Source organism: Prionailurus bengalensis, chromosome B2 (assembly GCF_016509475.1).
Source record: "Prionailurus bengalensis isolate Pbe53 chromosome B2, Fcat_Pben_1.1_paternal_pri, whole genome shotgun sequence".
Lineage (NCBI taxonomy): Eukaryota > Metazoa > Chordata > Mammalia > Carnivora > Felidae > Prionailurus > Prionailurus bengalensis.
Genome location: NC_057349.1, coordinates 29,830,660 through 29,858,509, shown reverse-complemented (window position 1 = coordinate 29,858,509; position 27,850 = coordinate 29,830,660). Strand labels below are relative to the sequence as shown.

Below are 27,850 nucleotides of genomic sequence, written 5' to 3'. Positions count from 1 at the left end.
ATCTCTTTCTCTCCTTCTTCCTGGGTGAAACCGGATTTTAGAGCCTCCCGCCAAGCATCCCGCTTTGCGCAGGCGCAGTCAGAGGCGGAGGCCGCGCCCAGGAGCGAGGTGTAGGGGGTGTGGCTAAAGGGCAGAGGGGGCTCTCGCGCTGGGTAAGGGACGTTCCGGAAGTGTCAGTTGGGGGCGGGAGGGGGGTCGAGAGGGGGTACGGGGGTGGGTTCAGGGGTCTACAGGGGAAGAGGGGTACAGGGACCAGGTAAAGGAACAGATGAGGTGGCCCGAATGGCCTTAGAGTTCAGGGTCCAGGAGGGTAGACTCGGGTATCTGTAGGAGAGGCGGGGGGGGGGGGGGGAGGGGAAGGGGTGGAGCGAGAACTGAGAACCTGCTAGAGTGCTGGGAAGCAATTGGGAGATGAGGGGGGAGTAAGGGATCGGAATAATTCCTTCAGGAAAAAATCCGATTAGGCTGTAGCGAGGGTGATAGGAATCCCAGATTGGGAGAAAATAGGTGGATTCTGGTGGGAGGGTGGGGAGACCTTGAAGAGACCTCTCTTGTGCTCTAGGACTCTGGAAAGAGGAGGGTAGGCGGCAGGAATGGCTGCAAAGAGCATAGTAGAGAGAAACTAAGGAAAGTTGATAGAAGGGTTTGGGTGAGATGTCAAGAAGCTGGTTTTTCTGCCAAGGGATCTAGGCTGTCTGGATTCCCAGGGGACCTGGAGAGTGTCCTGCCCTACACGTGGTCACATTCATCTAGGGCCAGGCCTTGGGCCAGTGCTGTAATAGGGAAGGACCGGCGTCATGGCTTGGTGGTGTCTGGATGGGCTTCCTGAAGGCCTTGCTGAGCCATGGAGAGAACTCTGGAGATTGGGCTCACAGCCCCTGCACTGCATACCTCCTTCCTCACCTCCGACCAGGAACAGCAGAGACTGTAGGAACTTAAGGAGGAGGGTAAAGGCTCTGCCCAGAATTCTAAGAGTATGAGTAAAGACTAAGAGCTCTTTCTCAACCTGTCTCAGTTAATTCCCTCTACCTGATGGTTATTGCCATAGTTCTATCAGGAGCCAGGTTGGGTCAAGCAAGTGATCTTTGGGTATTTCCTACTTGGGAAGTTACTAAAGGATTATGATTTTGTTATTCTAGGGCTTTCTCTTTGGAAGGTGGCCTGAAAATTGATCTGGGGTGTCCTTGTTTCTCCTGTTGTCCAGGAAAACATAGATGACTGGACACAGAATCTAGAGACTTCAAGTGATGTGGAGATGTTTCGACCTTCAGGTCAGTGGGACCAGGCAAGGGGACTGATGATTGTCTCTCCCTCGGAAACTGACCATTTTTGTCATTGTGTGTGATTCCTCAGGTTCCACTGGGCTGATTCCCCCATCCCACTTCCAAGCTCGTCCCCTTCCAACTCTATCAAGAATGGCTCCCACCTGGGTCTCAGACATTCCCCTGGTCCAACCCCCAGCCCATCAAGATGTCTCAGAGAGGCGGCCAGACCAGAGACCTCAAATGATAATGTGGGAACAGGATGTTTCTGGCAATGTGCAGGAGCCAGGGCGGAGAGGCAGGTAGGAATTCATTGTTGCTCTTTCCTTGGGTTTTCTTGCCAGTGAGCCGCCTTTTTTTTTTTTTTTTTTAATGTTTATTTTTGAGAGAGAGAGAGAAAGAGAGAGAGCGCGCATACAAGTGGGGGAGGGGCAGAGAGAGAGGGAGACAGAATCTGAAGCAGGCACCAGGCTCTGAGAGGTCAGCACAGAGCCCAACGTGGGGCTCCAGCTCATGAACCTGAGCCAAAGTTGGATGTTCAACCGCCTAAGCCACCCAGGCGCCCCTCTGCTGACCCTTCTTCACTGAAATAGATTCCTTACCCTGTTGCAGCCCTTAGTTCCATAATTTGTGCATTTTTGTATAAGCAGTTACTGGAGCTTATAATGCATAAATAACAAGGCAATGTGCTGTATGGGGATAGCAAAAATGAATGAGATACTGATATCAATGAACTAAAAATCCTAAGGGAAGAGGTAGATTGACCAACAACCGACGGTAGGTAATGAGCATAATATGAGGCAAGACAAAGAAGTGCAAAGTAGGAGTATAGATAGACTGTACTATGGTAGTATGCATTTATTCTGATGGAGTGCTTGCCATTAGAGCCGGACATGCTATTTGTCGATGTTATGTCTGTAAAAATTCTGATTCTTGTTCTTGATGTTTCATGTGTGTCTTTTCCCAAATGTACTGGAATGTCATTCTGCCATTTTGCTCTGGAGTGGGATTGCAGGTGGGTCCACCTTGGACCCTGTCCAAGAGGAAGGAGCATGATGACAAAAGAGGAACACTGGACTGGGGGTCAGGAGACAGAGACTGCTGCTAGTTTGGCTACCAACTAGGGTCCTTTGGCCAGTCACTTAATGTCTCTAGGCTATAGATCCCTGCCAGTTTGTTTGTTTGTTTATTTGTTTTTAATGTTTATTGATTTTTGAGAGAGAGAGAGAGAGGAATGTGTGTGCAAGCTAGAGAGGGGCAGAGAGAGAGGGAGACAGAAAATCCAAAGCAGATGCTGCATTGTCAGTGCAAAGCCCAACATGGGGCTCAAATCCACAAACCATGAGATCATGACCTGAGCTGCAGTCGGACACTCAACCGACTGAACCACTCAGGTGCCCCGATCCCCGTCATTTTGAAAGAAAAATCCTGTGGTTCTGGGCCTCAGTGAAGGAGTTGCATCAAGAGCCGTGTTAACATAAGCTGGTTTAAACTTTACAAGATACCAGTAGACTATGTAATTTATCGATGTGCTATCAACTCCTCATATGGTATATCTAACGCTCAATAAATGCTTTTAACTAATGCCTGGTCTCACTCTATTGATACTGGAAGCCATGACCTCTCTTCCTCTGAAACTTCCTCAAACTTTTCCTTGCCCTTAAATCAGAATTCAGAAATCTCTGGGTGTCTTCCAGCCTCTCCATTTCAAAATGTGTGGCCTGATGATGTGTGCATTTGATGTTTAATGCATCTGCCTGTACATAGCTCTCTCAACAGAGGTCATATTCCATGATCTCAGCTAGCCTTTAGGTCCTGTGAGCCCTGATAGTGGACCTAATCTGCTTAGTAGGGGCATGATAAATGACAACAGTGATGGAAGTGCAGATATCCCCATGGCCCAACTTCATCCCCCTCATCTCCACACACAGGGCAGAGGGACCCTCTTCTGTCTCCGTTTGTCCCCTTGGCCACCCTCCCAGCATCAGTGACAGGTCTCACTTGTGCTAACCTGTCTTTGAAGGTCTGTGGAGCTAGAGGGGTCACAGGCCTTGAGCCAGCAGGCTGAGCTGATCTCTCGGCAGCTGCGAGAGCTGCGGCGACTTGAGGAGGAGGTCCAGGTCCTGCGGGAGACTTCGTTGCAGCAGAAGATGAGGCTGGAGGCCCAGGCCATGGAGCTGGAGGCTCTGGCTCGGGCGGAGAAGGCTGGCCGAGCTGAGGCTGAGGGCCTGCGTGCTGCCTTGGCTGGGGCTGAGGTTGTCCGGAAGAACCTGGAAGAGGGGAGCCAGCGGGACCTGGAGGAGGTTAAGAGGCTGCACCAAGAGCAGGTGAATGTGGGGATGAGAAGGGTTCAGCTTCACAATGGTGAATGGGGCAAAAGCTTCCCAGCAAACAGCAGTTTTCGCAGATCAGGCCCTGTGAGCAGTGGAGTGATGAGATGTTCGGTGAGGGCGAGAGAGCAGATGATCTGGAAAGAGGGATTTGGCTGTTTTGGTCTTTATCCAGATTTCACTTTTCCCCCCAAGACTCAGGTGACCTCCACCACCTGAAGCCCTCCTTCCCCTTCCACTAGGAGGTAGTTTGTCTTTCTACTTCACTCCAGGTAACCACTTCGTGTGGGAGCATTGTGGGGGTGGTGAGGAGGGTGGGAGAGGGGTCTTAAGGTGGACTGGGGAGGGGAGATGATTCAGTCAGCAAGCCTTGCTCAGTGTTTACTCTTTGCCTCTGAGTATAGGAGCTGGGACTCTGGGGAGGGCAAATTAGCCTGAGTCCTTGTGGGTGAGGCTGACAGCCTAGTGGGGGACATGCACATTCAACACCTAATTCAATCCTAATTCATTCTTTGCAACTGGGAGAAATGCCATGCAGGAGAAGGACAAGGGAGCCCTAATATGGTCTGGGGGGTTAGGGAAGACCACCCTAACCAGTAGACATGCTAAGAAATGAAACCATGGGTGAATCTCATTTTTTTAAAACATAATTTATTGTCATCCATTTTTTTTTAAGATTTTATTTTTTAAAATAATCTCTACACCCATCATGGGGCTTGAATTTATAACCCCAAGACTAAGAGTCACATGGTCTACCTACTAAGCCAGCCAGGCGCCCCTGGGTGAATTCCTTCATAACCTCAGATTGGGGAAGGCTTTTCTACCTATGAATCCAAATCCAGAGCCATTAAAAGACTGATACATTGGCTTTGAAATATTAAATTTAGAAATGACAAAATTAAAGATTATATACAGTTCATATCACAGGAAAAGGCTAATGTCCCTCATATGCCTAGAAATTGACAAGGGAAGGGTAGCAATCTAGCCAGAAAATGGACAAAGGAGATAGTTCAAAGAAAAATATAAATGGCTTAGATTTATGAAGAATGCTTCATGATAAGAAATTGTCATTTGTGCTAAATAGGAGTTGGCTGGTTAGTTGGCACATGGGGAGGTGATGGGAGCTGGGCAACATTGGTAGCATGGGGGATATGAGGAGGCCAGAGGGGCTTGAGTGCTGGAGATAAGAGAGGCCCTGGATGGTGTGTGGACAGTGAGGCCTCGGGGTCTGTTCAGAACTTTGTACTTTACCTTGAGAGCAATGCGCAACTGTTGAAAAGTTTTCAATAGGGAAATGACATGATCAGATTTGTATTTTATGTCTAAAAAGACCAGTTTTATGGGGCACCTGGCTGGCTCATTTGGTAGAGCATGCGACTCTTGATCTTGGGGTTGTGACTTTAAACCCTAGGTCCAGTGTAGAGCGTACTTAAAAATAAATAAAATAAGAAGACCAGCTTTGTGATTTAAGTCCAAAATGATCACTTCATGGTATGGACATAGGGCTGGAGGGGGCAGAGTCCTCCCTTCCTAGAGCTGCCTTTCCAGCAGGGTGTGGCAGAGAGCTGTGTGGAAGCAAGATCATTCCAGATGATGAATAGGTGGTAGGATGGAGCGGGTGGTAGGGGGCCTAGGGAGGCCTTCTGAGCAGGTGACATCGCCCGAGGTCTGAAGAGTTGGGGGAAGCCAAGCCTCAGGCAGACTCCGCTGTGGGAAAGAGCTGGTTTGTTAGTGCGGAAGGGAGGGCATTGTGGCTGGAGCAGAGTGGGCAGTGGAGAGCGGTAGAAACTGAGCTCAGAGAAGTGGGCAGAGGCCATGATAGGTCAGGCTTCACAGGCTGAGGGCAGAAGATGGGTTTTGTTTTCTGTGCCATGATAAGCCGCTGAAGGCTTTTTTGTTTTTTGTGTTTATTTTATTTTTTTTTTTTTAATTTTTTTTTTTTCAACGTTTATTTATTTTTCGGACAGAGAGATACAGAGCATGAACGGGGGAGGGGCAGAGAGAGAGGGAGACACAGAATCGGAAACAGGCTCCAGGCTCCGAGCCATCAGCCCAGAGCCTGACGCGGGGCTCGAACTCACGGACCATGAGATCGTGACCTGGCTGAAGTCGGACACTTAACCGACTGCGCCACCCAGGCGCCCCAATTTTTTGTGTTTATTTTTGAGAGAGAGAGACAGACAGAGCATGAGTAGGGGAGAGGCAGAGAAAAGGAGACAAAATCTGAAGCAGGCTCCAGGCTCTCAGCACCAAGCTGGACATAGGGCTCGAACCCAGGAACCATGAGATAATAACTTGAACTTAAGTCAGCTGCTTAACTGACTGAGCTACCCAGGCATTCCAAGCCACCAAAAGCTTTCAAAGACTGGTCAGGAGTGTGTTGCTGTTGTACAAGCCAGAGATGAGGGTGGCTTGCTAAGGTTAGTGGCGGTGGAGACAGAAGTGAAGGGGGGAGACTGGCAGGAACTGCTGATGGATTGGAAGGTAGATGGAGGACAATGAGGACTGTCTCCATTTTGCCATATGCAGTTGGGTGATTTGCTGGGTTGTTGTCTAAGGTCACAGAAGGTAGGGGTGAAGGGACAGGGCCTGAGCAGGAGCGGATTTGCCAAGTCCAGATGTAGTGAGCTGGCTCCTGCTGTGCCCTCTCTTCTCTCCACAGCTCTCCTCTTTGACGCAGGCTCATCAGGAGGCTCTTTCTAGTTTGACCAACAAAGCTGAGGGCTTGGAGAAATCTCTGAATAGTCTGGAAACCAGGAGGGCAGGGGAAGCCAAGGAGCTGGCTGTGGCCCAGAAGGAGGCTGAGCTGCTGCAGAAGCAGCTGAGGTAAAGGGGGGGTGGACTTAAGGGGGACCTGGTGGTTGGTGGGTGTGGTGGGTCTCCAGGGTGCCTCACCGATTGCTGCCTTATTCCGACCCCAACTCTAGCAAGACCCAAGAAGATTTGGAAGCACAGGTGACCTTGGTTGAGAATTTAAGGAGATATGTGGGGGAGCAAGTCCCTCCTGAGGTTCAAAGCCAGACCTGGGAATCAGAGCGACAGGAGCTTCTAGAAACTGTGCAAGTGAGTGAGTACAGGGTGCCTCTGTGTGGGGGCTGGACATGGGATGGGAGGGCTCAGGGATCAGATCCTGGGACGGGAGTGGCCCCCTGAAGAAGAGCACAGTGTCCAGGAGCGAAGGCAGTGCTGTCGAGGGGCAGCGTGCTGCCTGCTGCATGAGGGCCTGTGTGGAGGTTCTACAGAGGCGGTGGCTCTCGCCCTCCCTCTCCCATACGCAGCACTTGCAGGAGGACCGGGATGGCCTGCACACCACAATGGAGCTGCTGCAGGTGCGTGTGCAAAGCCTCATGCACATCCTTGCCATGCAGGAGGAGGAGCTGGCCAGGAAGGTAGGCCCCTGGTGGCTCTCTGTGTGTGGGAGGCGTTCGCATGCTGCCAGAACCTCCTGGGATCTTCTTTTCTGTGAACACTTCTTGCTGTGACTCTTGCTGCTTGGTCGGGCCAGACAAAACAAAACGACACCCCACCCCCTTCCTCTGCCCCCGCCAGGAACCCACACTTCCACCCTTCCTCCACCCCGCAGGTTCAACCTTCAGATTCCCTGGAGCCTGAATTCACTAGGAAGTGCCAGTCCCTGCTGAAGCGCTGGCGCGACAAAGTGTTTGCCCTCATGGTACAGCTGAAGGCCCAGGAGCTGGAGCACAGAGGATGCGTGGAGCAGCTGAAGGGACAGGTTGCTTGACTCTCGCTCTCTTTCTCTCCATATTCGCCCCCCTCCCAACCTCTGGCTCCTTACATGAGGGATGCTACTTGTCCAGCAAAGATTTATTGAGTAGCTACCATGTGCTGGGAACATAGCCCTGAACAGAGACAAGTACTACTGTCAGAGAGCTTGCATTCTGGAGCTCAACCCACAACAGGCAAGCACACAATTAGATGATGTCAAGGAATTATGTGTGCTTTAAAGAAAAATGTAAAAGATAAGTGACAGAAAGAGACCATGGCGTCAGCCGGCTTTAGGTAGGATGGTCAGGAATGGCTTTTCGGAGGAGGTGACGATACCCAAGGATGGCGGCATGGGCAGTGGCAGTGAGTCTTTGTGGGTATGTCACAGGTGGTTCCTCAAGGGGTGGGGGAGCACATGGAACATGCTTCTGAAAGGAAACCTGGACTCAGACTCCATTCTCAGGAACCCAGGCTCATCTCCCTGCATGATGTTCTCCCGGAGACTTTGGCACCAGCCCCTTCATTCCCAGTGCCCCCCTCCAGCTTTCCGCTCCAGCTGTGCCCTGTCCCGCATCCTCTCCTCCCACAGGTGGCAGAGCTCCAGGAAAGAGTTGTGGCCCAGAGCCAGGAGCAGGCCATCCTGCAGCGCTCCCTGCAGGACAAGGCCGCAGAGGTGGAGGTGGAGCGGATGGGCGCCAAGGTCTGTGTCTGAGACAGGCGGAGCTGAGGGAAGTCAGGGATGTCCCCGGAGTTGGGAGGGGACCCCTCTTTTCACTGTATCCTTCCCAGGCCCTGCAGATAGAGCTGAACCGAGCCCAGGAGGCCCAGCGCCGGAGGCAGCAGCACACGGCCACAGCTGAGGAGCAGCTGAAGCTTGTGGCCAATTCTGTCAGCAGGTATCTGGGGTGGAGGGTGGGTGGAGTAGCATTTCTGCTTCCCCAGCTTCCTGGGCACCTTGGAGGTTAAGAGTTTCAGGCAAGAGGGGCTGGAGAGCTGGCCATTGGAGGATGCAGGGCTAGAGGTGTGTAGCCCTGGAAAAGTCCCTGTGCTGGTTTTCCCCTGGGGCAGCCTGCTCCACATTCATCAAGGGTCACTTGTTATGACTCCCGTGCACATTTGGCTGGAGGCGAGGCCGTGCTTCCTCCTGTAGTTCAGTTCCCCTGCGAGGATCTCCACCTTCAGAATTGTTCGAGGATGGGGAGTGTGGATACTCCATCTTTCTTTCTTTAAAATTTTATGCCCTGTTTAGTTCGAACCACGTTTAGTCTTTTTTATTTTATTTTATTTTATTTTATTTTATTTTATTTTATTTTATTTATTTATTTTTTAATTTTTAACATTTATTTATTTTTGAGAGAGAGAGAGAGAGGAGCAGAGAGAGAGAGGGAGGGAGACACAGAATTCGAAGCAGGCTCCAGGCTCTCAGTTGCAGATGCGGGGCTTGAACCCACAAACTGTGGGATCATGACCTGAGTGGAAGTCAGGCACTTAACTGACTGAGCCACCCAGGTGCCCCTCTATTTATTTTAAAGCTGCACACCTACTGGCTTATTTGATATTCCATCTGAAATGTATGCCAGTTTCCTTTTCAATCAATTGCAAGTCTGTGTCTCTCATACCAACTTCCTAGGATTTTGCTTCTTGACTCTTGTTTTATAACCTTTAGAAAGACCTCTAAAGGAGAAACATACTTTCTTTGTGTGGGTAACAGCCCCTCCTCAGCTTTGGACTTTGGGATACTGAGGTGGCCCTCACAGTGCTCCTGGCACAGTGCCTGGCTTGTCATCTACACTCTGTAAATGTTTACCATTACCATGAGGCTGTTCTGAATGGATCACGTAAGAATATTGGTGTAGCAAAATTGTGGTGCCAGATAGGTCCTTGCCCAACATCACCTTCTATTGGATTTGTACCTGGAGGACTAATTTCACTTAAAAATTATGAAAAACTTCCACTTTGCACGGGATTGGAGAGACTAGTTATAACGAACCACCCCAGATTCAACTCCCTGCATGGGCCTCCTGTCCCCAGGAGAGCAGGAAGGTATGCTGTACACAAGGTTTTACTTTGGCATCAGGACATCACTGAAATGGTTGTTGCTAATGATTGGTTGCCAAAAGTCCACGAGGCTTAAAACAACCCCGCTCATTATTGCCAGGTTTGTTAGATAGTCTCTAGATGGCCTGGAGACCTTGTCAGAAAATGGCTTTAAGGGGCACGTGGATGGCTCAGTTGGTTAAGCATCCGACTCTTGGTTTCTGCTCAGGTCATGATCTCACGGTTGAGTTCGAGCCTTGCATCAAGCTCTCCACTGACAGTGCGGAGCCTCCTTGGGATTCTCTTTCCCTCTCTCTCTCTGCCCCCACTCCCCCCAATAAAGTAAATAAAAACTTGAAAAAAATGGCTTTAATAAGAGCCACAGGAGGTGTTGGAAGCATCTGCTCACACCATTTTTTAGATAACTGATCTCTGCTGTGCTGCTAGGGATATAACTGTCAGCCTTTGTCATTCATTTATTTTCCAATTGGTACAGACTTGGACTCTCCTGGGGTATTCCACCTCTGCCCTGAGATGCAGGTCCTCCTCCCAGCAGGGGCTGTGTAGGCTTCCCAGCTTTCATGCACCACGCTGGTCCTGCTTTGGGCACAGCCAGCTGATAAAGCACGGGTATCTGGCCTTCACTGGTATCAAGGAATTGTTGGAGAGAATAGCTTTGATCTCTAATGCATACCAGTGATCAAAAACTAGGTTATGAGAAATAAACCTTGCAGGTTGCTTGAAAAGATACTCAGTCAGGTAATGCTTTCTTGGGGTGAAGGCCCCTTAGAAAACTGATGGAAGTTATGTACTCTGTTTCTTAGGAAAAGTGCACCTAAATGCTGTATACCCAGATGTGGCATACAATACCAGATTACCAAAGCCAGGAGACATGTTCAGGTGCCTGCAGGCAAAAAAGTCCAAATCAGCTAGAGATGAGCCAGCTTTATGGCACTCGTTGTAGCCTGTGTGAATCATTTATACTGAACTCTACTGTGTATATGGGCTCTGGGTCCAGATGAGGTATGTGACCCCATGAAGCTCATTCTTGCTCATTACTGCAAGGCTCTTGTTAAAGACACTGATTGTGGGGCGCCTGGGTGGCGCAGTCGGTTAAGCGTCCGACTTCAGTCAGGTCACGATCTCGCGGTCCGTGAGTTCGAGCCCCGCGTCGGGCTCTGGGCTGATGGCTCGGAGCCTGGAGCCTGTTTCCGATTCTGTGTCTCCCTCTCTCTCTGCCCCTCCCCTGTTCATGCTCTGTCTCTCTCTGTCCCAAAAATAAATAAAAAATGTTGAAAAAAAAATTAAAAAAAAAAAAAAAAGACACTGATTGTGAGGACCCAAATGAGAGCCTTACTGTAGATTTGGGGACCAAGCATAGCTGTGCTGTCCTTATGAGAAAGGGGATCATTTTTTTAATGTTTATTTATTTATTTTGAGAGAGAGAGTGTTGAGCAGTGGAGAGGGGCAGAGAGAGGGAGAGAGAGAGAGGATCCCAAGCAGGGCCCCGCATTGTCAGCGCAGAGCCCCATGAGAGGCTCGAACTCACGAACCGCAAAATCATGACCTGAGCCGAGATCAAGAGTCAGACACTTAACCAACTGAGCCACCAGGAGCACACCCCTCAACTGGATCATTTTTTTTTTTTTTTAATTTTTTTTCAACGTTTTTTATTTATTTTTGGGACAGAGAGAGACAGAGCATGAGCGGGGGAGGGGCAGAGAGAGAGGGAGACACAGAATCGGAAACAGGCTCCAGGCTCCGAGCCATCAGCCCAGAGCCTGACGCGGGGCTCGAACTCACGGACCGCGAGATCGTGACCTGGCTGAAGTCGGACGCTTAACCGACTGCGCCACCCAGGCGCCCCTCAACTGGATCATTTTTATCTAACACACACCAAAGGACTTAGGCTCTCGGGTTTTCTTCCTTATTTGGCTGAGGAGCTCAGGTGTGACTGGCGGGACAAAGAGTTGGTGCTCCAGCCCTGGCTTCAGCTTCTCTTTTCCCTGCTATGTTCTGCCCTTCCCTGCTCCCCACATGTTAAGCAGTAGAGGATAGAAGTTATCCCTACAGGTCACATCAAGTCCTTTTGGGAATGAGGTGGGGTTGAAGTGTCGCTAACCTCATGTCTTCCTCAGCTTCCAGACCTGGCTCCAGAGCACCGTGGCTGACATGGAACGGGCCACCACACGGCTTCCCAACCTCAGCAGCCGAGTCAGCTATGCCGTCCGCAGAGTCCACACCATTCGGGGTAGGTAGGGCAACTGCCAGACCCACTGTAGCCGTCTTCCCCCATCTTTTTCATCCCACACCCGTCCCCCTGCCTACATGCCACCAGTCCCTGAATCTCTTCCCCTTACTCCCCTCTTCCCTTTTCTCCTCCTCGAACTCCTCTCTGTTGTTCTCTGCCTTTTCTCCTCCAGGCCTGATGGCTCGAAAACTGGCCCTTGTTCAGCTGCGCCAGGAGAGGTGAAGTTTAGGGCACTTTGAGGTGGATGGGAAGGAGTTAAGGTGTTGTTTGCTGGGACCCCAAACAATGAGGACTGAGGAGGGATGGGGGCTTAGGGATCAGGCTGGGTGATTTCCCCTCTTTCTCTTCCCTGCCCCAGCTGCCCCCAACCCCCACTGGCCACAGATGTGAGCCTTGAGTTGGAGCAGCTGCGGGAAGAACGGAACCGCCTGGACACAGAACTGCAGCTGAGTGCCCATATCATCCAGCGGGAGGTGGGCCAGGCCCGGGAGCAAGGTACTCTTGGTCCTGGAGTCCCTGGGCTGAAGCACAGGCCTGAATTGAGTGCCTTGTGGGTGGAGAGGAGGGAAGAGCTGGGGCCTGGCAAGGGGAGGCCTGTGAGTGCCGCCTCTTCCCAGGGGAGGCGGAGCGGCAGCAGCTGAGCAAGGTCGCCCAGCAGCTGGAGCAGGAGCTGCAGCGGACCCAGGAGTCCCTGGCTAGTGTGGGGCTGCAGCTGGAAGCAGCTCGCCAGGGCCAGCAGGAGAGCACACAGGAGGCTGCCAGTCTCCGACAGGAACTGACCCAGCAGCAGGAGATCTATGGGCAAGGTGTGCCAGAGGGGAAATGGGTTTACCCTGGAGGACTGGGGGGAGCAGAGAACCAAGGCTACCCCTGTCACACCCCATTTGCACCTCCCCACCCCCCCAGCTCTGCAAGAGAAGGTGGCTGAAGTGGAAACTAGGCTTCGGGAGCAGCTCTTAGAAACAGAGAGGAGATTGAATGAGGCTCGGAGGGAGCATGGCAAGGCAGGTGAGATTTGCTGGGATGCATATGGGCTTCTGGGGAGATTCAGGAAGTGTTGGACATAGGTTTTTTAAAAGCTGTTTTGGTAGTATGCAAATAATGAAGTTATCAAGAAATGGCACAAATTCTCAGGTGGTGAGCACACTCAGGTAGGCAGTGCCTGTATCAAGCACTGGCATGTGACCAGCCCCGAGCCTCCTAAGCCCCTCCCAGCCACTCTCCTTCACAAAGGCAACACCCATCCCAACCTCATACCAACAGTTACCCCCAATTTTTTTTTTCCCATAACACAATATGCATTTATTCTCTCACAGCCCTGGAAGCGAGAAGCTAGAATTCTGAACTCAAGATGCACACAGGGTTGGTGCACACAGAGCCTAGAGGCTCTGAGGGACAATCTGTTTTATGATCCTCTCCTGCCTTGTGGCAGTTGCTGGCACTCTTTGGTGTGTAGGCACATCATTTCATTCTCTGTCTCCATCTTTACATGGTGTTCTTTCCTGTGTGTGTCTACCCCCAACATTTTTTTTTTCAAGTGTTTTATTTATTTTTTTTGCAAAAAAATTTTTTTTATGTTTATTTATTTTTCAGAGAGACATAGCTCGAGTGGAGGAGGGATGGGGGTGGGGTGTGGAGAGAAAGAGAGAGAATCCCCAGCAAGCTCCAAGCTGGCAGTGCAGAGCCTGAGACAGGGCTCAAACTCAATGAAACTGTGAGATCATGACCTGAGCCAAAACTAAGAGTTGGATGCTTAACTGACTAAGCCACCCAGGAGCCCCTCAAAGATTTTGTTTTTAAGTACTCTGCACCTAACATGGGGCTTGAACTCAAAAACCCAAGATCAAGAGTCATGCTCTACCTACTAAGCCAGCCAGGAGCCTCCCCCCAGCTTTTTATTAGGAAAAAGTTCAAATACCTACACAAGTTATGAGTCACGTAATGCCCACTTGTATACCTCTAACTAGATGTTAACAGTTAATTAATCTTTTTCAATTAAAAAAATGTTTATTTTGAGAGACAGCAGGGGAAGAACTGAGAGAGAGGGAGAGAGAGAATCCCAAGAAGGCTCCATGCTCATCAAGGAGCCAAACGTGTGGCTTCATCTCACTGCTATAAGATCACAACTTGAGCCGATATCAAGAGTTGGATGCTTAGCTAACTGAGCCACCTAGGTACCCTAAGATTTTATTTTTTAGGTAACCTCTACACCCAGTGTGGGGCTCGAACCAATCATCAAGAGTCACACGTTCTGCCACCTGAGCCAGCCAGGTGCCCAGCAGTTCCTAATCATTTGCTACATTTGCTCTATCCATATATACACATACACTGATACATGCGTTTTTTGGGGAATCATTTAAAATAAGTTACAAACATTATGACCATTCAGCTGCATCTCCTACAAGGAGGAAAATTTCCTACATAACCTCAATATGATTGTCACATAAAGAACATTAATTGCACAAAATCTAATATCCAGTTCATATTCAGATTTCCCCTAAGTTCAGGGATGGGGAAGGTACTTTGGGTTCACAGGACCATAGGGTCGTGGAGCATTAGCTACCAGACAGAAGAGACAGTCCTAGAGCATAAATGGCTTCCCTGAGCCATAGAGCTGGGGGCCCGGTGTTCCTGCCCATCATTCCAGTACTGTTCTCATGGTGCCTCTTTGCCTCTGGGCTGCCCCACACCTGTGCCTTCTGTGCCCTGGCTTCCACATAGTGGTCTCCCTGCGCCAGATGCAGCGCAAAGCCACCCGGGAAAAGGAACGGAACCAGGAGCTCAGGCGCCTGCAAGATGAGGCCCGGAAGGAGGAGGGGTTGCGGCTGACCCAACGCCTGCAGGAGCTAGAAAGGGACAAGAACCTTATGCTGGTAGGAGATGGCAGAGACCAGGGCCCTTCTTGAGCTGGTGGGGGAGCAGAGGTGTAGAAGAAGGAGGCTCGACTCTGCCTGGGCTCGGTGGCATTTAACCCTCTCCTTCCCAGGCCACCTTGCAGCAGGAGGGTCTCCTCTCCCGTTACAAGCAGCAGCGACTGTTGGCAGTTTTTCCTTCCCTGCTGGATAAGGGGAAATCTGTGGAGTCCGGCCCCAGGGCCCCAGGGTCTTCAGCACGTGTGCCTCCAGCAGTAGCACCCACCAGCAGAGAGTCCATAAAAGGTAATGGTCGATGTAGGAAGGGACACATGAGGGGGACTTTAGCAATCTTTCCTCCAGGCACTCTTAATGCATGAGCATTGTTCTCCATGACCCTTGGAGGCCCAACAACCTCTCTTATTCATGCCTGTCTTGGGCCAGAGAACCCTCTCCCTCATAACTCTCCCATCCAATGCCCTGTTCTCTGCGCGGTAGTTGCAACAGCCTTCTCTTGGTGGGCTCCTATCCCTTGGGGTCTTCTTTCCCAGGATCGCTCTCTGTCCTGCTCGATGATCTGCAGGGCCTGAGTGAGGCCATCTCCAAAGAGGAAGCTGTTTCTCAAGGAGACAACCAGAACTATCCTCCTCCAGTCTGCCTCTGAGCAGCGGGCACTCTGAGCAGCTGGGGGTTCAAGGTGGGCGGGGAGGATCTTGGAGAAGTAGGGTGGGGTAGGGAGGTCAGCCAGCTGCCCTCATGGACACGAGCTACCAAGATGTCTGTGAATTCTTCTATGGCACAATAAAGATGAAAACAGTAGGAGCCATGTTGTCTCTGGGAATGGAAGGGAATTCTCCCAGCAGCCATCGCTTTCCAGAAAATGTGAGGAGTCCCACACAGCTATTTCTCTAGGTGGTGCCTTTTTCAAAACCCCTTTTCCTGGGCTGCTTGGGAAGTTTTTTGAGAAGCTCCAGGTTTTCTTTATTCTCAACTTTTTTAAAAAAATTTTTTAATGTTTATTTATTTTTGAGAGAGGGAGACAGAGTGCAAGTGGGGGAGGGGCAGAGAGAGAGAGGGAGACACAGAATCGGAAGCAGGCTCCAGGCTCAGAGCTGTCAGCACAGACCCCGATGTGGGGCTTGAACTCACGGACCGTGAAATCATGACCTAAGCCTAAGTCAGACGCTTAACCGACTGAGCCACCCAGGCGCCCCTCAACTTTTGTTTTAAAATTCTTTACCTCTTGGGGTGCCTGGGTGGCTCAGTCGGTTTAGCGTCTGACACTTGGTTTCAGCTCAGGTCATGATCTCACAGTTTCTGAGTTCGAGCCCCACTTCAGCCTCTCTACTGTCAGCACAGAGCCTGCTTCAGATCCTCTGTCCCTCTCTCTCTCTGCCCCTCCCCCACTTGCACTCTCTCTAGAAAAAGAAAAAAAAAACCCCAACTCTTTACCTCTGGAAGATAATCACTGTCAGGAATGAGGAATATAAGGCTCACTCATTTGACAGGAATCTCAGAGCTAAGGCGGTGTCCTTGTTCAGAGGCATTCAGAGGCTGCAGTGGTGGCTTGACGGGTGGGTCCCTGTTCCCACGGCACTGACATCAGGGCAGGGGGGACAGATGATGGACAAGTACCTAAGTGGGCAAAGCAGCATTGCCATGAAGAGAAGACACATACAGTGATGTGATAGAACCTGACTGGGGAGAGACGGCTAGATGGGGGACAAGAAAGGCCTTGAGGGGGAGATGTGTGGAGACCTTTGCTGCGGAAAACAAGCAGAGGAGCCACACCGGCAGGACTCCAGAAGAGTCCTGCGGAGGACAGACAAGCACAGAGACTGAGTGGGAAGGGAGGACCTGGTAGAGGGGATTTTATCTAAGTCAGTAGGAAGCCCTTGGAGTAATTTAAAGCTGGGAAGCAATCACACAATTAGGCTGATTTTTTTGTTGTTGTTGTTGATGTTTAGTTTTGAGAAAGAGCATGAACGGGGTGGAGGGACAGAGAGAGAGGACAGAGGATCCAAAGCGGGGTCCTTGCTGACAGCAGCAAGCCTGATGTGGGACTTGAATTCACGAACCAGGAGATCATGACCTGAGCCAAAGTCAGACATTCAACCCAGGAGCCCCTAGGGTGACATTTTTAAGAGTTAGTTTGGCTGGCTGTGGAGGACGGGGTTTGGGTGCAGGGAGGGATGAAGAATGGGGGCTAGGAGGGTACTGGGAGCTGGGGAGAGATGGGCTCCAGAATGGGGAGGTGGGTTGGGCTTGGCTTGGGGAGTGTGGAGGGGGGAAGGAGCAGAATGAAGGGTTCAAAGTGACACCACTGTCCCTCACTAGGAGGCAGCAGATGAGGTGGGGAATAGCCTGGGGAGGAAGGGTGTTCTGTTTGGAAGGCTTTCTGAGAAGCTCACTAGACCTTCAGACCAGAGGAGTCTTTCCTGAGGAAGAGGTTCTAAGGGGGTCTCTGAGACCCCCAAGCCGACAAGACTTGGACCAAGGCTTAAAGGTCCCAGGCAGTGGGGGGCCACAGAGAGCTGGCACCAAGGACTAGGGAAGCAGTCACAGGGGCCGGTGAGCAGGGTTCCAGAGAGAGGAGGAAGAGGCTGAGATGACTGGGGAAGCAGAGGCAGGTCCCTCCTAAGCCTCTGGGCTGTGACTGATGGAGCCTGCTCTGGGGTGGGGAGAAGGAGTCAGAATGTCCTCATACTTCTCACCTGCCATCACCCCAGTTGGCTTCTGGATGAAATTCTTCAGATGTCACTGTTTGGGAGGCCCCCTGGGTGTCTGATGAAGGCACATGCTGGAAAGCAGTCTAGAGGGGAGTGGAAGTTCCAAGGGTAAAACTGAGTCCCAAGGGGGAGGCTCGGGGTGCTGGCTGAGACCATCCCAGCTGCATCCTGTGTGTTTAAACAGGAGCAACTCTCCCTGCTCCTCCCCGAGCGTCCTGCCTCCCAGCCCCTGTAATTATACTGCTTCCCCACGCAAGGCTTGCTCCCATTCCTTGGCTTCCAATGGCTCCAAGGGATGAAAGGTAGAAGTCCCTGTGATTACGGAGTTGAGAGCTGGGTATTGATTGCTTCAGGGTGTGTAGGGAGGAGGATATGAAAACAAGGGTGGGGTGACCAAGGTCTAGATCATTGACAGAGCTGGGGTGGCTGGGTCCCAAAATGAGGGGAGGGGGGACTAAAATGAGGGACGCCACCGTCAGAGGTTACACATCAGCCATGGCCTTCCAAACAGGTTTGACCAGTTAGGTTCTGATGGGATTCCTTGTGTCACTGGGCTGGCCCCTCTCCAGAGATTGGACACCTCCTCTCCCGCCTCCCCTATAAAGTCTCTTGGGGTTCCCAGGCACCTAGACTCAGCCCACCCCCAACTTTGGGGGCCAGGAGATAGCCATGATGTTCAACTGGAAGCTACTGGGGATCCTGGTCCTTTACCTGTATGCCGTAGGTAAGCCAGGAGTGCAACCTGGGTTGTTGGAAGATGGTCAAGTGAGGTGAGGGTGAATTAGATGCATAGGGATGGAGGAGATTCTGGGTATTCACGTGAGGAGAAGAGTTAAGAGGTTGAAGGTGATGTAGCTCAATGTATTTACTGGTTCAGGTGTAGGTCCATGTGGCAATTTCAATCAGAATCAAGTTGTATAGGCAAGTATTCTTCACAGCTGAGGACTGTGAAAGAGGGTGGGTGTCACTGCAGAGGCTGGGATCTGGGTCCCACATGGGCCCAAGGTGTAAATGGCTTTGGAGGTACAGACCAGCACAGAGACCGTGCTATTGGGGGTCCCAGCCAGGGTAGATGGAGCTTATATCAGGTCCTGTCAATTTAAAGTTGGTCAAGTTAGGGGTGCTTGAGTGGCTTAGTCAGCTGGGTGTCCGACTCTTGATTTCAGCTCAGGTCATGATCTTATGGTTCATGAGATTGAGCCCTGCACTGGGCTCAGCACTGAGTGTAGAGCTTACTTAAGCTTTTCTCTCTCTCAAAAAAGAAAGAAAGTTGGTCAAGTTAATGATACCAGATAGGGTTCTTATGTCATTTTAAGATCAAAGATACACTGTAAATGTGTAAAGTTTCTTTGAGTTACTTTTTAAAAATTTATTTTCTTTTTCTTTTTTAATTTTTTAAAAAATGTTTATTTTTGAGAGAGCACAAGCCGGGGCAGAGAGGAGCTGAAGTGGGCTACGTGCTGACAGCAGAGAGCCTGATTTGGGCCTTGAACTTGCAAGTCATGAGATCATGACCTGAGCCAAAGTTGGATGCTCAACTGACTAAACCACCCAGGTTCCCTCCCCCCTTTTTAAAGTTTATTTATTTTGAGAGAGAGAGAGAGAGAGAGCAGGGAGGGGCAGAGAGAGGGAGAGAAAGAGAGAATCCCAAGCAGGCTCTGCACTGTCAGTGGAGAGCCTGATGCAGGGCTCAAAGGCACCAACCCTGAGATCATGACTGGAACTGAAATCAAGAGTCGGATGTTCAACTGACTGAGCCACCTAGGCACCCTAGTGAGTTAACTTTTGAGATGTGTTTGTGGTGTCAGCTCAGGGTGTGGTCTATCTCAGAGATGCTATGCCTTCTGAGTTTCTAGCTGGGGGAGGAGGGATCTGGCCCTCATCACCTTTTACCTTTCTCCTTCCACCTCCACAGGCATCTCAGGCAACGGAGACCACCCCTCTCACCCACCCATGGAGGCTGGAGAAGAGGATGGGTCCCCAACATTGCCTCAGGGCCCCCCAATCCCTGGTGACCCTTGGCCAGGGGCACCCCCTCTTTTTGAGGACCCTCCACCTCCTGGCCCCAGTCGTCCCTGGAGAGACCTGCCTGAATCTGGAGTCTGGCCTCCTGAGCCCCCAAGAACCGATCCCCCTCAACCTCCCCGGCCTGATGATCCCTGGCCAGCAGGACCCCAGCCTCCAGAAAACCCCTGGCCACCTGCTCCTGAAGTGGACCATGGATCTCAAGAGGAGCCAGATCTTGACCCACCCCAGGAAGAATACAGATAGAGGGATTCCCCAGAGGCATCTCAGTGCCCTCCAAGCCCATCTGAACCCTTCTGATTCCCCTTCAGTTCTCCCCAATTTATCCTCCCTTTCCTCATTCTTTCAATTAATTCTGAATTCTCAGTATTTCCTGTCCACTTTTGAGTTCCGCCCACATTTCCCCACCAGTTTTCTCTGACAACTGAAGCATACACCCCTACCTCATGTCCAGTCCTCCCCCAGTACTTGCTTCCCAACTTCCTCTTTCCCACTCCTGCCCCACACTGTGTTTTCTGCTGCCGCCTGGTGGCCTACAGCTGCAAACTATCAGGAGACCAAACCGGCGCTTCCATGAAATGGAAAAATAAAAAAACCACATGTTTTCTTAATTTTGAATCTAGGCTGCTTCTTTGCCAATGATTAGGTCTTTGAATATTGAGATGCCTTCCTCAGAGCACAAACGTACAGAGATCTGGAAGTAATACGAGTTCCTGGCTTGCCCATAATTATGCATAAGGATGTGGAACTCAGCAGAAGGAAGTTGGAAATGTAACTATCAGAATTATAAGGGCATTCAGACCCACATTTCTCCCATTCTGGAACCCCTATTTTGGAGAATGAGAAACCAAGTTACGTCTCTTTTTAATAGCTCATGGCTTGCACACCCCTGGCTGAACATGAAAACTTTCCCAGGGGCATGTGGGCAGGAAGGACTAAGTTCTAAGGGGATCAATTTCCAGAAGTATATGTACCCCTTCCAAAAATGAATCTGCCTGATGACTGTACCATGTTTTCGTTTTCCACTGGTGTCCAATAACAAACCACCCTTCTCCCTCTGGACAGAGAAAAGCCAAGCTCTCTTGCTCACCTTGAACTGGAGGAGAGTGCTCTTCCTGGAGCTAGCAAACAAAAATCAGTGGGGAATAGAAACTTAGCAAACAAAAATCAGTGGGGAATAGAAACCAGCCCTTTCCATCTCATTAAGAGATGCATCTTTTTTTAAAAAAAAATTTTTTTTAACATTTATTCATTTTTGAGACAGAGAGAGACAGAGCATGAATGGGGGAAGGTCAGAGAGAGAGGGAGACACAGAATTCGAAACAGGCTCCAGGCTCTGAGCTGTCAGCACAGGGCCCGATGCGGGGCTCGAACTCACAGACCGCGAGATCATGACCTGAGCCGAAGTCGGACGTCCAACCGACTGAGCCACCCAGGCGCCCCAAGAGATGCATCTTAAATAAAAGCTTATTCTGTTTAATCATCGTCAATATTTGTAGTTTTGACCAACTGTGTCTTGTAATAATTGTAGTTATAAACCCACTGCAGCATAACTGTTCGTAACACAGTCTTATGGTCACAGAAAATAAATTTCAATTTATATACATATTTTTGTTACAGAGATATATGAAAAGACTTCCCCCCAAATACAATAAAATACAAAAAAAGCAATACAATGAAAATATATTTCATTAGGATAAAACTAGGAAGAGTGGAATGGAAAAAACTAAACAAAAATAAGTTAAATTTGCTGACTGGTTAAAAGGCTTGCTCACTTATTAAAAGGGTGTTGTAGATATGAAAATGTTACAGCATTTCATCTGAATACAGTCTTTTTTTTAATGTTTTTATTTATTTTTGAGACAGAGAGAAACAGAGCATGAGCTGGGGAGGGGCAGAGAGAGAGGGAGACACAGAATCTGAAGCAGGCTCCAGGCTCCGAGCTGTCAGCCCAGAGCCTGACTCGGGCTCAAACTCACAGACTGTGAGATCATGACCTGAGCTGAAGTCGGAGGTTTAACCGACTGAGCCACCCAGGCGCCCCCATCTGAATACAGTTTGAAAGAGTGATGTGATTTTTAACAGGTAAGTATATACAATTCCTTGGAAAGTATACCCTTTACAATATTCAAACTTATGATTAAAAATGTTAACTGTTCACTTAAAAACGTGTAAAGCATACATAATTTTTAAAAACTTCGTTAAGGGAGTGTTTACGCTGGAAAGTTAAAAAGGCAGGAGCCAAGGGATCTCAATGGCCTAACGTCAATCAAGTGCATTACCAGGGTTGGGCGCTGAAGAGGGGCGCCCAAGAAATTGTGCATGACCTTAAAATTCACACTTAAGATCAAATTTGTTTACACAGCAACCCCCCCCCCCGGCCCCCCATCAAAACCGGTATGTGACCAGTTTGGGAAAAAAACCAAAAAACCAAAAAACCCACCTAATTTTAGTTTAGAAAGAATCCTAGAACACGTAATAATTGTAGGGGTGAGCCTAGAATTTAATAGTTTCCAGTGTGGACTAGATTCACGAGATTCAGTCATTATCTTATACCTTAATATGTCCATCAATGCCAGGTGCCATGGGGGAATATAGAAAATAAAAACAAACAGTTCCCACTCTCCGGAAGCTTAAAATTAAGCCGGGAAAGAAAGGATTTGTATGAAAAGTTAAATAACAATGTCACAGACAGGATGCGAGTAAGTAAATAATTATATGAGTAAGCACCAAATAGCCTCGCCAATAAACGCCGTGAGTCCAGAAGGGAGTCACGGGGAGCTGGAATAGTTAGAGGAGGCTTCCTGGAAGAAGGCACGCGCGCGCGGGGGAAGGGCAGGTCGCCGGGCTGCGGGCCGGGCTGGGGAGAATGTGGGTAGGGGCGGCTCCAGCCAAGGCGCAGGTGCAAACTTACCCGACGCCCAAGCCCTGCAGGACCCGCCCCTGCTCACCGGTGCTCTGCCCGTCCCTACCTCCTGCCTTTTTGGTGCCGCTCCCAGTGTCTGGAAAGGGCTTCCTGTCTCCAGCCGGTGGTATTTCTCTTCAATGACGCCGCGCCCCACTCACCTGCGCCCCCTCCCCTGCGCTACCGCGGTCTGCGGCGCAACAGTGCGTGGAACAAAACTCAGAGGGCAAGGATTTATTTCCGCCTGCCCTCCGCTCCTAGGCCTCGAGCTTCTTGGGGGCAGAGACGGCCCTGCACATTTCTGTGGGATCGCTTTACCATTTTGGTGCCTGTGCCTCCCAGTGTGCTGTCACTCTCAGCAGCCTCGCCTAGGGCTCCCACCGCTGGGACACTGGCGTGCTGGAAGAACCTGTGTTTCTCCCTGGCATCCTCGCTGCCCCCACCTCTCTCCCAACCTTTGAAGGATGACCGATAAATGTGGGGGTATCGACACGCCAGCCCTTTGAGCCCGGTTGCCTTTCATGACACGTTGCTTGGGCTCCTTCGCACTAACCCACTCCTCCTCCTTCCTCCTCCACCCTCACCTTAAAAAAAAAAAAAAAAAAAAAAAAAAAAGGTCCTCTTGAATCTTTGTCTCAGGATCTACTTCTGGGCATCCCAGCCTGGGTCGCAAAGTATGGTTTGCTGCAAACCACTGCGACTACTTATGACTTCATGTGCTGTATGAGCACTGTTGCCAAATGCTCTGCAGATTAAGCTCTCACCTAATTTGCACAGTAACCGCATCCTTACCACCATTTTGGATCCAGAGAGGTACTGTGACTCACAAGAAAAGACAAATGGCAAAACTGGGATTTGAACTCAGGTGTATCTACTAAGCCAATGTCTCCGATTTTTTTTCTTTTTTTTAGGTTTTTATCATTTATTTATTTATTTTGAGAGTGCGAGAGAGCGAGGAAGGGGCAGAGAGAAAGGGAGAGAGAGAATCCCAAGCAGGCTCCACACTGTCAGCGCAGAGTCCAATGTGGGGGGGAAGGCTCAAACCCATAAACTGAGATCATGACCCGAGCCAAGATCAAGAGTCTGGTGCCCAACCGACTGAGCCACCCAGGTGCCCCTCCAATGTCTCTGATTTTAACCACTATATTTCCCCATCCCTTTATTTATTACCTGTGTAGCCCTGACACTGAATATAGTGCCTAGGTCTTCATGGACACTTAATAGGTTATATTAGGGTTCCCCAGAGAAACAGAACCAATAGAGTATATATGGAGGTTTATTATAGGAATTGGCTCAAGATTGTGGAGGCTGAGAATTCCCACAGTCTGCCATCTACAAGTGGGAAAACCAGGAAAGCCAGTGGAGTAATTCCAAAGGCCTGAGAACCAGGAGTGCTTGATGATGTCCAAGGACAGGAGAAGATGGAGATGCCAGCTCAAACAAGGAGCAAATTCACCCCTCTTCCTGTTTCTTACATTCAGGCCTCACAGAATGGATGATGCCCACCCACACTGGCGGCAGCAAGCTTCTTCCCTTAGTTCAACATTCCCATGCTAATCTCTTCCAAGAAACACTCTCACAGATGCACCCAGGAACAATGTTTTACCAGCTATCTGGGCATCCCTTAGCCCAGTCAAGCTGACACATAAAATTAACCATTGCATACATGTTTCATGAATGGCCGAATTCATTAATAAATGGCAAGCTTGGGCAACAGGGAGTAGACTGAAATGGTTAGAGTGAAGGGCTTAGCACCTGGAAAAGAGGGGGTTATGGCTGGACAGGTAGGTGGGGGGGAAATAGGGAAGCCAGGCTTGGGAGTTTATATCTGAAAGTGTTTCTCCTCTGGGGCACCTGGGTGGTTCAGCTGGTTAAGCGTCCGACTCTTTATTTTGATTCAGGTCATGATGTCACAGTTCATGGGTTCCAGCCCCACGTAGGGCTTTGTACTGACAGCGTGAAGCCTGCTTAGGATTGATTCTCTCTCTCCCTCTCTCTCTCTGCACACACACACACATACACACACACACACACTCTCTCTCTCTCTCAAAATAAATAAATAAATAAATAAATAAATAATGAATCATGTTTAAAGTGTTTTTCCTCCGATAGAATTGTGTCCAGTGGTGGGGAGGCTCACATGCATGACTGGGTGTGCTGTGGCAGGGTTATATGGGATGGAAGGGAAGCAGTCTAGAACCCTCAAACTGACCAGTAGCAACCCCCCAAGCCAGATGAAGTTCGTTGGGAAAAGAAAGAGAAAATAATTAAAAAAAAAATTTTTTTTAACTTAATTTATTTATTTTGAGAGAGAGAGAGAGAGAGAGAGAGAGCACAGAAGCAAGGAAGGAACAGAGAGAGAGAGGGAGAGAGAGAATCCCAAGTAGGCTCTGCACTGTCAGTGCGGAGCTCAAACTCATGAACTGTGAGAACCTGAGCCAAAATCCAGAGTTAGTCGCTCAACCAAATGAGCCATCCAGGAGTCCCAAGAAAATAATTCTTAAAGGAGAGAGAAAGTGAGGGAAAAGTCCTTGGTGTAGCCCAGGCAGGTGTCTAGGACTCTATATCATGCTGTCTTATTTAATTTCCACATTATTATGGTTTTCATGTCTTCCTCCCCTTGTAAAGTATGAGTTTCTTGAGGGCAGAGACCGTGCCTTGTCTGTGTTTGTATGCCTTCTTTCCTAGTACATGACCCAGAAGGTATTCAATAAGGCAAATTATTAGCCCTGCTTCACAGATGAGGAAACTACTCTGAGAGAGGTAACTCATCTAAGACATCACCCAAGTGCCAAAGTCAAGATGATGCAGGACTGCTTGCTCCAAACCAGTTCTTCCCCGTTTGACACAATAGGTGGTTGAGTGGGAGGGAAAAGGGGGAGGCATGAGGTAATTGGAGATTTTAATACCTATTAATAGGCAGCAGGTATTGACACCCAAACTTGGTGTGTTTATCAGTTGGAAAGGAGACTGAGTGGGACTGGAGGGTATGGAGCATTAACACAGGGGAACCCATTGTGCCAGCTTATCCATTCACTGCTTCTTCCCATCTACTTTGGCTGACCTCAGCTAGGAGTGAATGCAGTGGGGACAGTATTGCATCTTATGTCAACAAGGAGTCATAGAATCAAATAATACAATAGGATCATGGATTTAGAGAACAATAGCTCAGTACCTTGGACTGGTAGGCAGTCCATAAATGCTTGGTCAATGAAAGAAAAGAATCTAGAACTTGTATCATGGTATACTCTAATTATAGAAGCTGAGTTAACTTGGGAAGGCATCAGGCACAGCCCTCAGCCTTTGGGCAGGCCAGTGATGTCTTTGGACTAGACAGAAGAGATGGTTGTCTGCTCTTCTTTGAAGATCTCTGGGCAGGGAAACTCCAAACCACTCATTTGTTCATCCATTTGCCCAAATGACAATCGTTTATTGAGCATCCACTGCGTGGGGTGCTAGGCCATGGTAACAATCCCAGGAAGCAGTTTCAGTCCTCCCTGCCCTTAAGGAGCTCTGTCCGGGGAAGAAACAAACATGTCAATCATGGCAATAAAATGTGATAAAAGTTAAACCACAGAGGGGCATTCCCCTGAAGAGGGGAATTCCTAACTCCTCTGCTAATTTCTTGTTTCAAATACGTTTGAAAACTTGCTTTGGTATAAATTTAAGCTCTCTTACTGTATATTTTCTCCCTCTAATCTTCAATTAAGTGCCCCACTGGGTGCCCAGTGCTAGCTCAAAAAACTTGTTGAATTTAACCAAATCCACCTTCCAAGCTATTCACCTCCCCCCCCTCCCCGCCCCGCCCCCATATCCTCAAATATCCTTAGCCTTCCTTTTGGCAGCTTAATCTCAACTCCTGTGATGGGGAAGACAGGATAGCATAGTGGTGACAGCATCAGACTGTGATCCAGATATTTGTCCCTACTCTGTTATCTATTCTCTGTATGACCTTGGGATGTGACTTTAGGCAATTTCTTAATTTCTAAATTTCCACCCAGTGCAGACAGCCTAATTCCTATGTGTGGGTATTCTATGCTCCTCCACCAGAGGGAGGCCTAGAGGCTCCTCCAAGGTGTTTCCCTCCAGAGTCGTCCTTGCTCTTTGCCTCTAACATCATCCACTCTTCAGGCCTCAGTCAGGCCCCACTAGTGCCCTCTTGGTCACCAAGGTGACCCCTCTAAGGTGATTCAGGAACTTGAGATGAGATGAGGCAGCTCTGGGGCCCTCAGGAAAATTCAGGCATAGGCTGCTTGGGCAAGTGGCCAAGCATATTCATTATTATTTATTGTCTCTCTCATTATGTGCTGAGTTCCTTCCATAAGCCAGGCAGTGCTCTAGGGCTATGAATACAGTGGTGAGTCAAATAGAGGAGGGCCCTGTCCTCATGGGGCTTACTTTCTAGTGGGGGGAGTGAGCAATACCCAAGATGTATACAGGACATGTCTAATAAGGTAACACGTGTGATAAGTGCTCTAAAGAAAATTAAGGCAGAGGAAGGAAATGGAGAGTGGTGGTCCATATGTGGACTTAGGATATGATTTTAAATAGAAAAGTCAGAAAGGGCCTCTGAGGAAACAGCAGGTGACAAGAAGTGAATAAAATGAGGGAGTGAGTCAGGCCATGGGAATACCCAGGAAGAAGAGGAAAAACCAGCTTAGTGCTGTGTGCCGAATATAGCATCAGGACTGCAGGTAAAGTCCCCAGCTACTGGGGGTAGGCATCGCCTTAACTCCCTGAACTTGTGTCTGTGGCCCCAAAGGACAAATGATCATTTCTGTCTCCTAGAGTCACTGGGAGAATCAAGGTCAATCCAGCACGTGTAGATGATTGTGGTGATCTGTTACACACTGAAGAGTCAGTGTTCTTCCCTGGTTCTAGCCTGGGGTCCAGGAGAACGCAGCTGGACTAGGGATGCCAGCCTCTGCCATAGAATTCTGTCTTTTCTGGTCACCTCTGTGTGTACATGATGCATCAGGTGCCAGGGACACACTGGGGACAGGAGAAGCTTCCTGCCTGAGAGGAGCTCCCAGCCAGAGGGATTTAGGCCAGAGAAGATGGGCCCACCTGATACACCCTCAGCAGCTCTGAGAGCCACACCTGGCCTAGAAGTCCCTCCTGGCACGAGTCCTTCCAGCTGCTCCCGAAAGCTTCTTCAGATTGCACCCTGGCCCTCCTCTCACCCGCCCTCCCTGGTTCTGTCCTCTGGACTGGGGAGGGAGCCGGGTCTCTAATTCTGGGTGACCAATGACAATAAAAAGCATTAATAACCACAGTGGAAAGAATGACTGTTTTAAAGGTGAGCATAACGAGCAAACAATGAGAACTGGTGTCCCTAGCAGTCACTCCACAGAACAGAGAAGAAGACAAATATTATTGTTACTCTGAGAGCTAATCACAGCCTCTGTAGTCACCTCCTCACAAGACAAGAGGGGTGGTGGCTAAATCAGATGTGACCTAAACCTAGCGATGAGGTGTTGGGCCTGGGGAGCATGACCCACACTCAGCTGACTTCCTATGGCTTGCAGGCAGTGGGGAAGGGCAAGAAGGGGGAGCAGAGAGCGTGGTGGGCAGAGCTCCCACCTGCTGAATTCTTCCTCTTCAGGACTCACTGCCTGAGGATGTCCCTGGCTATGGCTCCAGTCCTCATTCCCATGTCCCAGCTGTGGTGCCCTGGGTCCCTTGGAAGGTACCAGAAGGGCTGCTAAGATGGTGAGGACAGATGGGAAGAGC

The 27,850-nt window shown here is 49.7% G+C and overlaps 2 protein-coding genes across 7 annotated transcripts; both read left to right on the top strand.

The window, feature by feature from the left end:
* Positions 1 to 36: 36 nt before the first annotated feature.
* Positions 37 to 19,225, top strand: CCHCR1 (coiled-coil alpha-helical rod protein 1). 6 transcript variants are annotated; one of them, XM_043591036.1, is made up of 19 exons: positions 37 to 152; positions 1,140 to 1,271; positions 1,354 to 1,564; positions 3,286 to 3,589; positions 6,255 to 6,418; positions 6,520 to 6,655; positions 6,871 to 6,981; positions 7,176 to 7,325; positions 7,908 to 8,018; positions 8,108 to 8,214; positions 11,494 to 11,606; positions 11,779 to 11,824; positions 11,965 to 12,101; positions 12,224 to 12,412; positions 12,513 to 12,614; positions 14,328 to 14,479; positions 14,593 to 14,764; positions 15,010 to 15,155; positions 19,103 to 19,225. In XM_043591036.1, the coding sequence occupies exons 2-18, from the start codon at positions 1,256 to 1,258 to the stop codon at positions 15,120 to 15,122; spliced, it is 2,334 nt and encodes a 777-aa protein (XP_043446971.1). In that variant the 5' UTR covers positions 37 to 152; positions 1,140 to 1,255; the 3' UTR covers positions 15,123 to 15,155; positions 19,103 to 19,225. The 6 variants fall into 6 exon arrangements, 5 of the variants coding, with proteins under 5 accessions (XP_043446971.1, XP_043446973.1, XP_043446975.1 ...); XM_043591038.1 differs by having other exon boundaries at positions 45 to 152; positions 1,205 to 1,271; XM_043591040.1 differs by lacking the exon at positions 37 to 152 and adding an exon at positions 577 to 947 and having other exon boundaries at positions 1,205 to 1,271.
* PSORS1C2 (psoriasis susceptibility 1 candidate 2) lies at positions 17,780 to 19,823 on the top strand. The gene is made up of 2 exons (XM_043591048.1): positions 17,780 to 17,911; positions 19,103 to 19,823. The coding sequence occupies exons 1-2, from the start codon at positions 17,857 to 17,859 to the stop codon at positions 19,456 to 19,458; spliced, it is 411 nt and encodes a 136-aa protein (XP_043446983.1). The 5' UTR covers positions 17,780 to 17,856; the 3' UTR covers positions 19,459 to 19,823.
* Positions 19,824 to 27,850: the final 8,027 nt, after the last annotated feature.